The 13,401-nt window shown below is 39.5% G+C and overlaps 1 protein-coding gene across 2 annotated transcripts in view; it reads right to left on the bottom strand.

The window, feature by feature from the left end:
* The window catches only part of LOC143284812 (serine/threonine-protein kinase Nek7-like), a 42,386-nt gene that overhangs the window by 18,650 nt on the left and 10,335 nt on the right, over positions 1-13,401 (bottom strand). For both annotated transcript variants that reach the window (XM_076591858.1, XM_076591859.1), the window contains exons 7-11: positions 13,231-13,401; positions 11,751-11,787; positions 10,622-10,667; positions 8,577-8,661; positions 7,644-7,750 (exon numbers count right to left, since the gene is read on the bottom strand). The exon at positions 13,231-13,401 is cut by the window's right edge and continues 39 nt beyond it. In XM_076591858.1, the coding sequence (XP_076447973.1) occupies positions 7,644-7,750; positions 8,577-8,661; positions 10,622-10,667; positions 11,751-11,787; positions 13,231-13,401 (446 nt within the window). The remainder of the gene's footprint in view (positions 1-7,643; positions 7,751-8,576; positions 8,662-10,621; positions 10,668-11,750; positions 11,788-13,230) is intronic.

The following is a 13,401-nucleotide window of genomic DNA, read 5'->3' as shown; positions in this document are numbered from 1 at the left end:
CTGTACTGAATGGTCGAAGGGAAGCAACCACTGTACACTTACAAAGAAGGGTCACTGCACTCCAAAGTGTGTCTCCCAACAAAAGATTTGGGACTCTTTAGTTTATGGTTTGTCTGTGAATATTCTGGGTTGATGTTTGAGTTTGTTTTTTGTTGGTTTTTTAGGGTTTTTTGTGACATTTATTTATTATTCTTTAAGGTTAACAGGTTGTGATAAAATGTTCCTTTTTTTCTTAATGGAGTTTGGTTGTTTCCAAAACCTGGTTTTCAGTTTTGTATGTCTTTGCCATGTGTAGTTCGTTTTTGTCATAAACGTACTGTGAAACTGGGAATTGCAAAATCAATAAACATTGCATCAAAAGCTGCCTTTGAATAGCTTTAAAAAAAAGAAAAAAAAAGAAAAAAAAGAAAGAAAGAAAATGATGATGGAAGAAAAAATTAGGGGGAGGGAGGTGGGGGGGGGGGGGGGAAAAAAAAGAAAAGAATAAAGTATTCCAGGAATGCTGAGTCTGTCCTGCTCATTTGCAGAACTTTTAAGCATCCTGTGGTTTCTCCTTTCAAAAAAAAAAAAAAAGTTAAAAAGATATGCATGTGCACAAGTGGTAGATTATGTATCTAACTCCAACAGAGAGTCTGTCTGTCAAAGACAAAGCACAACAAATGCAAAACTTAATGACTGTTTTGCACAGACCTGCCAAGTAAATATACTGAAAGATGATATGTCTAATATTTGTATTTGTATTTCTTTTTATCACAGCAGATTTCTCAGGGAGAGCGCATCACTAGCAGCACCACCCTTTTTTTTTCCATTTTTTCATGCGTGTAGTTTTTTTTATTTTTCCTATCGAAGTGGATTTTTCTTCATAATTTTGCCAGGAACAACCCTTTTGTTGCTGTGGGTTCTTTTACGTGCACTAAGTGCATGCTGCACATGGGACCTTGGTTTATCATCTCATCTGAATGACTAGCGCCCAGACCACCACTCAAGGTCTAGTGGAGGGGGAGAAAATATCGGCGGCTGAGCCGTGATTCGAACCAGCGCGCTCAGATTCTCTCATTTCCTAGGTGGACATGTTAACATGTGTATATGTGTGTGTGTGTATGTTTGTGAATATGTGTGTGTGTGTGTGTGTATGTGTTAATGCAAATTCTTCACTGGTGATATAGAATGTCATTGTATGCTATTCTTAATCCAGGACCTCACCCAAAGAACACTAGACAGACCTCCTACCCACCCACCTCCCCCGTCCCCCACCCTAACAGACCGCCAAGACTTGCACCCCCTCAAACCACACAACCTTCATTGAACCAAGACCTCAGCCCTCAACAGCTTGGCATGCTGGGTGTCAGCCAACAAGTCTTGAAATTTCAGGGTTTTTTTTTAGTTTCATTTCCTCAAGGAGACATCCCTGAGTTCTGACAAATCCATACACACTACACCACATCTGCTACGCAGCCGTATGACCAGCAGCATAACCCAATGCGCTTCGTCAGGCCTTGAGTGCAAGCATATATATTTGTGTACCTATCAGAGTAGGTTATATCTTCTGGCAGTATTAACAAAAGCCAACATCAAATGGAGAAGGTTTTATAATAACTGTTGGTTTGCTTTTTAAACCATCAATTAAAAAAAAAATTAATGTGTCTTAATCCTATCTGTGCATTCTTGGTGTATTCTTCTTGATGTCAATTTGGACTGAAGATCGCACATTATTCTCAAAAGACCACAGCCACGAACAACTTGACTTTAAGGGCAGATTGCCAGTAGGTCATTAAACTCACCACTACACACTATTCACTCAGTCTAAGAGTGGGCTCTTACATACATAATTGCTTTTACCCTCTAACATAGGCAACAATACTCAAGTTTTGGGGGTGTACATGCTGGGTATTTTCCTGTTTCCATAATCCACCATACCCTGACATGGTGCTTTTACAGGGATCGAACCCAAGTCCCTAAGACAGACAGTCCAATTTTCTTCCCAATTAGCTGATGCACCTGTTAGTTAGATTTTGAGTTTGAAGTATGAACCAGTATAAGAGTGATAGGTTCTCAACTTGCCTGTTCATAGATGAAAGCCAATTCCCATGAATGTGTCAGTATTTTTCCAGATAAAGTTCCCGCAGACAAGAAGATTTTCAAACCACAGAATTTATCTCATTACTATAAAACAAACTAAAAATGAATGATGACAAAACAGAACTCATGTTGACTGGTAATAAAATTAAGCTCAAGCAGATAAATACAACGTCTATCATTTGTTCTGGCACAGAAGTTTCTTTTTCTAGTTCTGTCCGTAATCTTGGTTTCTACCTCGATTCATCCCTCATGATTGAAACTCATGTGAACCACCTGTGTAAAGTTCTTTACTTTCAGCTTCGTAAGATCAGTAAAATCCGCCCCCTTCCTGTCTGTTGATGCCGCCAACAAACTTGCTGTTGCCTTCATTTTATCCCGCCTAGATTATTGTAATTCTCTCTTAGCTGGCCTTCCCAATGATAACTCTACAGGCTCCAGAAAATACAGAATTGTGCAGCTCGACTCGTCCTTAAAAAGAGGAGGAGAGAGAGTGCTACTGCTCTCCTGCGGACACTTCATTGGTTGCCTGTTCAAGCCAGAATTGAATATAAAGTTGCCTGTCTATGCTTTTAGTGCCTGAATTGTGATACCACACCCTCTTATCTTTCTGAGCTTGTTAACCCGTACTTGCCAAACAGAACATTGAGATCTCTTGATTCCTCCCAGCTAACTGTTCCCCGATACTTCCTTAACTCCTGTGGAAAGAGGTCATTTTCCGTCTTCAGCCCAACAACTTGGAATTCTCTGCCTATTGCTCTCAGACAAACAACTCATCTATCTACCTTTAAAAAAATCTTAAAACTTATCTCTTTAAAAAATATTTGTCATAACTCAAATAGTGCTGTTGTCCCAGGCCCATGGAAATGTGAGTGTGTGTGATGGGAGAGTGGAGAGAATGGGGCTGGGTAGATGGATGGTGGTGGTGTGGTTCGAAAGGGAGAATGACCCGATTTTTACCCCTTTTACCTTTTCTATCCAAAATTTTATTTTACAATTTTTACAAAATCTATGACATGCAGATTACAATTATGTTCCTTTTTACATGTATGTATTTTAAGTGAAAATTGCTGTCATCTCAGCCATTTAATCATGTGTTTCTCTGTGTGTGTGTGTGTTTGAGTGTTGGAGTGTAACAGTTGTAATATTGATAATATGTTACTTTGTGAGTTTTATGCATTGTGTTTTTATAATATTAATGATTCTGTTTTATGTTTCTACTACTTATTATATGCTTTCTTGTTTCACTTTAGGTACTGGATTGTAAAGCGCTTAGAGCTTGCTTACGCTTGTATTATAGCGCTATATAAAAATAAAATATTATTATTTTTATTATTACTAGACAGAAGCAATTTTTTTTTCTTTTCTTTTTTTCTTCTGACACCAACATTCAGTGCTACAAATTAGTATTGGGAGCAAACAACAGCTGCCAACTATGAAGATAACAAAGAAAGACTGGATTTTTAGAAGATTGTCCCCATGTTTTCAAAACTGGAGCAATAGGATATAACACCTGTCCACAACAAAAGAAGATTCCGGTCCCATGTGTGGTGTTGTTAACAGGAACCACTGTGCCTGTCACCAACGGATACAAACTGTTTAACTGCACAAATCTAACATCAAGTTCATTGGAAATTCATTTACAACTGACTAGCACATCATTTTTCTGTATAAAAAAATTGATGTAAACTTGACAAATTCACAATAAACAGAAATGCAAAAATAATTATACTAGATCAACTGAGACTTCTTACACGAAATGAGCACTCCTGACCTTTACCGAGAGAATCAGCAGAGTCTGAACTTTTGTGTGATATCTGTTTCACTAGATTTGACTTAACAAGATCTTGAGTGCTTGTGCAGATGCTGGCACTGGGATGAGGCAACAAGCTGAGATACTGTGCAGAGCACAGCAAGCATGTAAGTTCACATGAAAGAACCCATCACAAAGAAGAGAGCTATCTCTGGCAAAATTATATGTATATATATAAATCCACTTTGACATTGAGTGAACCATTATATGTGATCCACACTTGGACAAAACAAACAAACAAGCAAACAAAGAAAAAAAAGAAACAAAATAGGTAAAGGCAAACAATAATAAATAATGTTTATGTAAAATAATAATAATATATGATATGTTTTACAGTGCCTAATCAAATATTTTTTACCTAATCGCTTTACAACACAATAGTTCCAATAAAAGTACACTACATCACATTACAACATCCATCAAAACATGCAGCTTGATCAAACTAATTGAGCAAATATAAACAAACTTTGACAAGGCAATACATCAAAAGTATATTCTAAGTTCAGTGTCCACAGCAAACTATATGAACTCTCCATAAAAACATACATAACCACACACTACCTAACAGTAATGCGCTCTTCTCTCCTGGGAAAAAGTACACAGCGAAAAAACTAATTGTGACTAGAAAAGTAAATAATATATCACAATTCCGACAAAACAGAACACATTACATGTATATCACAACATCATATAGCACATTATCATCATTATTAATATCTTTTTTTACTTTTTACTTTTTTTTTTTTTTTTTTTTTTTTTAGATATTCATTTATTTCTTCTTTTTTCATCTTTTTTTTTCCTCAAGACCTGACTAAGTGCGTTGGGTTACGCTGCTAGTCAGGCATCTGCTTGGCAGATGTGGTGTAGCATATATGGATTTGTAAAAAACACAGTGACGCCTCCTTGAGCTACTGATACTGATACATACAGCACAACAAAACTCAGTTGAAGTGAAAACCTCATTCCTGAAACTAGTGACAGGACACAAGAAAATAGGATTAGTAATAATAAGTGACAGAATTTCTAACAGCCAAGAAGTGACCACAGACATCCTATCCTATCAAGGGAGGAAAGCAGTGTGTGATGTTGACCAAAATGAGAACTGTGCAATCTAAAATGAGATCAATCTCATTCACTGCAACCAAAGACCTCACAAGCAATGTAAGTTACTGGATATAACTCAAAAACAAGCAAAACCGAAGCAAGCAAAAGCAAACAATACTAAACAAGGAAATAAGCGCTGTTACACTTTATCACATAAAAGGCACATAATTCAAACCATTGCTGCTTGCATTACCAATCAGCTAGGACACAAGTAAATAAGTGGATACAGAAAAATAATCCACAAGAATCCACACCCACCCCCACCCCCACACCCCTGACCCATCCCAAAAAATAGAAAGCTGCCTTTTCATACAAAACTCAACCGCCAAAATGATTTATAAAGCAAAAAGATCTGCACACTGCACATCCCATCTAAAAGAGTTGCACTGGTTACCCATAGAGCAAAGAATCAAATACAAAGCTGCCTGTCTCTGCTACTATGTCATATCTGGAACTCCACCCCGATACCTCTCTGACATCTTTCAAATCTATGTACCCTCCCGTTCTCTTCGCTCTGCTGCCATAGAACCTTCCGCGTCCCAAAATACAAAAGAGAACAGCACAGTGGTCAAGCCTTTTCATCATCTGCTGTTCAAATATGGAACTTTGCCTCACCATGTCCGTCACAGCCCCTCATGAAAGTAGTTAGTTGATTGTGTAGGTAAATTTGTGATGCTATATTGTGTGTGCGTTGAATGGATGGATGCATGCATGTATGTATGTTTGTATTGTACGTACGTGATTGTATGTGCATATACATGTTTATTGTGCATGATTGTGAGTTGAGGACTGTTTTGCATGTGTGTGTGTGTGTGGACTGTAAAGCACTTTGTGCAATGAGGAAAGCATTGATAAATGGCCGGTTATTATCATTATTATTTTCCCAAAAATGTACTGAGGTCACTAAGTATTTGTTTCATCTGTCTGTCTGTGCTGTGTGAGTCATAGTCTGAACTAAAGGGCCTTGTACTGTCCTGAACAAATGCTATTAGTGCTGCACAGTTCTTCAAAAATTGTTGCTGAGCATGAATGTGAATGTATATGGTAGCTGTGTCTTGCTGTGACCATCAGAACAGCAGAGAGGAGGCAACCACTGTCCCGACTATTTGGACTATGATTTGATTATAGTGGAGTACATGCCAAATGAACGGTCTTGAAGATTCCTTTTAATGTAACTTTTATTGTTACTGTTCGTAAGACAAGGTGGGAAGTCTCTCGGTTTATTTCTCCGTACCCAATATTTTTCCTGTATGCTAACTGATGGTTTGCGCAAACAGCAAAGTTTCAAATTATGTGCCTCTCAGTCATAAAAAAGATTAATATAACTTCTTCTTTCTTTGATACATTTTTCCTCTTTTCAGCTCACTCACTTTCCCAGTCAGACAAAACAGAAAGCAGTAATAACTACAAAAACAAAACAACAAAAAATTAGCTGCTTCTTTTTTCTTTCTTCTTTTTCTTCTTTTTTAACCACAAATATCAAACGTAACTTTGGATACCGGTCACCAAGCTATAGTATCTGACATGTTTTGCAATCCTTACCACAACTTACTGGAACTAAGGGTGCCATCTGGCAAAGATGACAGGTGCTGGATGAGCGACAGAGTTTGTTTGGTTTTTTGTTTTGGAGGCAGTGGGGAGGTAAAGGGGGTGTTGAGGAGGTGGAAGGGACAGGAGGATTGATTAAGAGATTGGGGGGTGGGGGTGGGGGAGATAAAGGTTCTTGATTGTTTGGTTGGTTTTTTTTTTTGGTTTTTTTTAAGGGAAGCACAAACTTGCAGAAATCTTATAAGCATGAAACCTGTTCTCTCTGCTTTCCAAAGCTAAATCATCCGCACATGAGTGCTCAGTTAAAGATCCCAATCATCCATATCCACGTTCAGTGGGTTATGGAAAGAGTAACACACCCAGCATGCACACCTCTAAAGAGCAGATCGAGTATGGTGGGCAGGATAAAAATGGCCCACTCATACACACAACTGAACATGGGAGAGGCAGCCCCATGTATGCTTAACCATTCAACCATGGGCAGTTTACAGCTTCCGCAAAGCTTCCACGCCTTATTGATGTTGGGAAAATAAATGTAGAAAATATACATGTTTTGTTTTTTTTCCACCAAATTGCAAGTGGACATACCTGGAAGTAGTATAGAAGTCAATTCCCTTTCTTTGCAGTTTATGCATATGTATGAACATGAAAGGAAGTTTTCTTCCTAAAATTACGTTTAAGTAACATACTTACCGTCACCCACTTGTGCAGACTCCGGCAGGGGTCTGATTCCTGTCCTGTGCAAACTACTACCCGCCTATGCAGAGAAAACGAAAGTATCTACGGCCAATAACCTCACGAAGTAGGTTCTCCCCTTTGCATCCCTGATATGAACATGAAAACCATTTCCATGAGACAAATTTTGACACCAGAGCAATGCTCGGGTGTGGGCCTCAATGAGTTAAGAAAAAGAAACGTGATGAGTGTACCGAGAGTGAGAAAAACAAGATGACACTGAAAGACTGGTGGAAGACCACAAAGACAAGTCACACTGTTTCAGTGGTTAATGGAGAGTAGCACGTTCCCCAACCAACACAATGAGAAGACAGAATCAAATGAGAAAGGACGAGCAGAAAGAGACAGAAACTGATCAATGACTCACTGTTTCATTGTCGTTTTGTAAAGGCCATATTCCAGAGCTCTCAGGCGTAGAATCCTAGCACCGAAACCCTCGTAAAGAGTATTGCCCAACAGCTCTTGGAGGTCTTTCTGAAAGTCAAAATCATGTATTCTGTTAGCGCTCTCTCTCTCTCTCTCTCTCTCTCTCTCTGTGTCCCTCTGCTTTTGATCCATGCATGTGTGTGTCATGTGTGTACATGCATGTGTAAGCATGCAAGTACCTATAATATGTGTGAACTTTTGTGCCTTTGTGTGCGTGTGCATGTGTATGCATGTGCATGCTAATGTGTGTATTTTTCTCTCCATGTGTGTCTCTTTTAATTCATCCCTCATACAATTCTGATTTTAGACTTTCACAGATCTGTATGAATTTATGCATGTACATAGACACAACTAATGCTATGTAAGTGCCTGTATGTATTCAAATATGTAAAAAAAAGAAATAAAACATAAACAAAAAACTACATCTCAGTGTGAAGCACGCACATTTGTGAACACAGCTACATGCAGCACATACCAGTGTGCATGACACCACCTACATAGCCAGCTGGTTAAAGCACTGGACTTTCAGTTTGAGGGTCCTGCATTTCAACCCCACTCACAGGCATCTGGTGGGTTAAAGGTGGAGATTTTTCCCCATCTCCCAGGTCAGATGTGCAGACCTGCCAGTGCCTGAACCCCCTTCGTGTGTGAATGCATGCAGAAGACAAAACATGCGTGTTAAAGATCCTGTAATCCATGTCAACATTCGGCAAGTTATAGAAACACGAACATACCAAGCATGCAAATCCCCCACAATTAAAGTATGGTTGCCTACATGGCAGGATAAAAAAAATACTATGTAAAAGCTCAGTCACATGTATGAGTGAGCATGGGAGTTGTTGCCACAAACACAGAAGAAGACGACACCACCTACCTTCAAGGCACTGACGTCACGAACGTTGGCAATGACGCCATAGGCTGCCTCCAGGATGTCCTGCCCAAGGCCTTCTGTGCACTCTCTGTGACATCATAATCATCATCATCATCATTACCATCTGTGTATGTATGTATGTATATACGTACCTATATACAGATCCATGAATGTGTGTTTATACTTTCAACAATAGCTGTATGAAAAAGAAATACAAAACAATAATAAAGAATGATAATAACAATAATGATGTACCTTTGTATAGGACCCATGTACCTATATATAGATCAATGATTGTGTGTTTATACCTTTAACAATAGCTGTATCAAAAAGGAATGAAATAAAAAGTTATAAAAAATAAATAATAATAATGTACATTTGTATAGCACCCTCTCTAAGAGCAAAGGGCACTTTACAAGAAAGAAAAAGGTACAAATTAAATGAACCACACTTGACCGCTCTTGTCTCTCCTCCACCACCACCCCACCCCCCTCCACACACCCCCCGACCCCCACCCCCATACCCCCTCACCCCTATCCCCACCCCTCTACACACACACACACACTCCACCCTTCTCTCATACCTCAAACATGTAAAGTGAGTCGGCAGGTATGGGGGAGGGGGTGGGGGGGTTGGGAGCGGTGTTGTATGAGTAGGAGACAGAGTGCTGACAGATAGGTTTTCAAAAGATGAGTTTTGAGTGAAGAGCAGAAGACAGAGACAGACGAACAGAGAATGTGGAAGGTTGTTACAGACAACCTTTTTGACTGCAGCTGATGAGTGTGTGTGTCAGTGAAGGCAGTCATCATACTGTGAACAAAACGGAGCTGACAGGGCAAGATGTCGGTCAACATGTTAAATGTTACATGTTTGTCTGTGTGTGCATGTGTGCGTGGCTGAAATCTGATTGAATGACACAGTAAACGAATGATGAGCACCCAACGGCAGCCATCAGTCAGCTCTACCCAGGTAGGAAGCCTGTTGTGTAAATGACCCCGTGTTTGTAAAGTGCTTAGAGCTTGGTCTCTGACCGTGGATAGGCGCAAAATAATTATCTACATCAATCAATAATTCTTCATTTGGACTTCTTCCTCTTCTTGGGATTGTTTTACTTTTGTTCAGCAAAATCAATTTCATTGCTTAAAAAGTAAAAACCAGACAGTAGTAATTGCACTTCTTGAGATTTATGCTATTCTCATCTCATGTCACCATGGTTCAGCAATTAACCCAATCCACCCTGGGGAGTACACAGCCACTGGCAGGCTTCAGTGCCATACTGATGCAAAAAAAACAAAACAACCCCGCAGAGAATAGAATATGTCTTTATTACCAAGTGTACCAGGGTCACAAGGAATATTGGGGGGAATAGTACATAAAAAGGTAAGAAACATAAGCTGAAAATCATTTAGAAACACAGATACAGTAGAAATTTGGACATATACATGTGCATATCAGTATACAAACTTGTACACACACACACACCCAATTGAACATAAGCCACGCATTACACATTACACATCTTACGTATGGACAGGGCTGATGACTAGATCTTCAGGTAAATGTTGTTGATTGCATACTTCTCCTTAATCATACTGGATTTGTTCAAGAGACAGGGCATTTACTGCTTTGGGGGAAAAGCGATTGGTTTTGGTCCTAATACTTCTGTACCAAAAACTCAAGGGGAGCACCTCAAAAATCCCAAAACTGGCTGTGATTCATCCTGACTGATTGATTTTGCTTATTTGAATAGCCGCTTATGATATACATTGTCTAGAGAAGGTAGATCAGCCCCAGAAATCTTGGTGGCAGAATATTTTGTTTTTCTCCAAATTACTTGTTGACATATCCAGAAATACAACAGAAGTTAGTTCCCTTCCTTTGTAGATTTTTTGCATGTGCAGAAATGTGAAAATCGTTTTTACTGCGATGAATTTTGGACACCAGAGCAATGCTCAGGTGCACAGCTCAACGAGTTGAGGGATTTTTTTTTTTTTTTTTTTTTTAACATGAAGGTGACAGAGACAGAGAGAACAGGTCAGTCCACTCACTTCTGGCATTGTTGGATCTGAAGGAGAAGATGTTCCTCAGCCATTTCTGAAAGCAAACATCATCATCATCATCATCATCATAATCATCATCAAGCAAACACTGTATATAATTCAGATTACTGACATGTGTACATGTATGTGTAGTAGCACAAATACCTAGATTTGTAGTATTTTCTAGGAGAAAATTCTGAAAGGTTCTTCAGGAACAGAAACTGAATAAAGTTGACTGTTTAGTCCAAAAAGCTGACAAACGTAGAAAGTCACCTTGGTAAGGAGTTGGCATGAAGCATGTAATCCATCTGTCTGATCAAGTGTTTGGCTTAAAAACTATATAAAATTACTCGTATCATTAACACAAACCGATACTAGTCAACTCGAGCCAAAATGTTTTTCGTTTGCCTTTGCATGGCTGCTGGGCCTATAAACAGAAAGAGTTGTTCTCTGACTGGCACAGAACTGAATGAATGCATCAATCATTGCAGACCATTTTGTGGACCTGGAAAGATGGCTGCATATTAGTGTGCAGAATTTATCTTTGTCTAATTTATCTAAGTAAATAACCCCCTAAACAGAGTCAAAACCCACAGAAAATGAGTCCACAACATCTATAATTGTGGTAATATCACTCTGAATATGCATTTTTTTTAAATGCCATTAAAACAGCTCCTCCATCCCCTCTATCCATGGTCTCTGTAGCTTTCTATATGCATGTATTTAAAAGCTTTGTCTTTAAATAGTTTGTTTCAGAGTTGTACATACATGTGAAAGTTGGGTGTGAAAGCACTTTGACTTGTTTCTGCACAAAATGTAGTGCTATGTCCATAAATTTATTATCATTATCATTACAAAACAGGTCCCCAAAATTAGGCTACCAAAAATAGGAAACTTCCACAGACATGAAGAGACACAGAGAGAAATCATGCACTTGACTGTTGGGATGATTGCTTCTTGGTTCTGAAGGAAAGGGTCTTGTAAGTTATCTTTCCTTGAGTCACTCGTACAAAGACGTGTGTCCTGTGTCCTTGAAGTGAGGTGGCAGACAACAACAGGAAGAAGCGAAAGAGAGAGAGAGAGAGAGTGGAGGAGTGAGGAGGGGAAGGGAGGTAATGAAGGGGCAGCACACACTGACCTGGTTCATTCTGTGAATCGTAGAATGTGTCGTCATCCTGTAACAATTAAACCACACAATGTGTCCTCATCCTGTGACATAACTATCAAACCACACAATGTGTCATTATCCTGTGACATAACTATCAAAGCACACAATGTGTCATTATCCTGTGACATAACTATCAAACCACACAATGTGTCATTATCCTGTGACATAACTATCAAAGCACACAATGTGTCATTATCCTGTGACATAACTATCAAACCACACAATGTGTCATCATCCTGTGACATAACTATCAAACCACACAATGTGTCATTATCCTGTGACATAACTATCAAACCACACAATGTGTCATCATCCTGTGACATAACTATCAAACCACACAATGTGTCATCATCCTGTAACAATTAAACCACACAATGTGTCATCATCCTGTGACATAACTATCAAACCACACAATGTGTCATCATCCTGTAACAATTAAACCACACAATGTGTCATCATCCTGTAACAATTAAACCACACAATGTGTCATCATCCTGTGACATAACTATCAAATCACACAATGTGTCATTATCCTGTAACAATTATAATCATAGAATGTGTCATTATCCTGCAACGATCAAATCACAGAATGTGTCATTGCCCTGTAACAATGAAATCAGGAAATGTCATAATCCTGTAACAAGCAATCCAGTTACAAGTAATGAATAAACATGGGTCAACATATCTGAAGTCACTGATATGTGATGAACACACTAACACATTCTCTCTCTCTCTCTCTCTCTCTCTCTGTCTCTGTCTGTGTGTGTGTGTGTGTGTGTGTGTGTGTGTCTGTCTGTCTGTCTGTCTGTCTGTCTGTCTGTCTGCAAAGTTCTTGATGACAGTCTTTCTGTGTAAGTCATTGCTGAGGAGAACTAGTATAAGCTGATACTACCATATTGTTCAAATATACAATATTCACGAATCACATGAATAATATTTATGTGTGCATTATTTTCTAAAAAGTTTATTTCTGTGTTCCCCCTTCAAATGGGACCATTGCCTTTCTTGAATAAATATTGTTATCATTATTGTCATATATATATATCTCTCTCTCTGTGAACACAGAATATAAGCACGCAACTCCCTTCTGTTTTCATCAACTCTCAATTCCCGCTTTCCTGTGCCAAGCCCTAGACACTAGTGGATATAATTCACTGCTCCAAAGGCCGGCCATTAAAGGCTATGAGATCTTCAACTTAACTCACTCAATACGGCCAGTCCTCTCTTCTCCTCTACACAGACCCCTCGGATGTCCAGTGGGTGTCTGAATGACCCAACCTTTAGCTTCCGTCGTCAGAGTTGTGGTATTCTTTGTCAACATTCACCTCTTCAGTATAAGAGCCTTCCGCTTGCAATATTTTGATGATGGTAATTGGGGTGAAACGCTGTTTACGTCGTCTCTTTCGCCGTTCGTATGGAGAGAGTTAACCCTTCCTAAACGTTGCCTCACCTGTTGTGCCGGACCCCCTGCCGGGCCACCTGCCGCCTGGGCGCCTCCCCCGAAGAGAAACATGGAGTTGGTGCTCATGCCCTCCACTGTCTGGGTGGGGTTAGGCCGGGAGCCAGAGGATGGGCCGGTGACGGTGGCCGGGGCGTTGGAGGGGCCCACAGTGTTCCCGCT

Source organism: Babylonia areolata, chromosome 8 (assembly GCF_041734735.1).
Source record: "Babylonia areolata isolate BAREFJ2019XMU chromosome 8, ASM4173473v1, whole genome shotgun sequence".
NCBI lineage: Eukaryota > Metazoa > Mollusca > Gastropoda > Neogastropoda > Buccinidae > Babylonia > Babylonia areolata.
The sequence above is the reverse complement of the archived record's forward strand: the minus strand, read 5'-3'. Positions and strand labels throughout refer to the sequence as shown.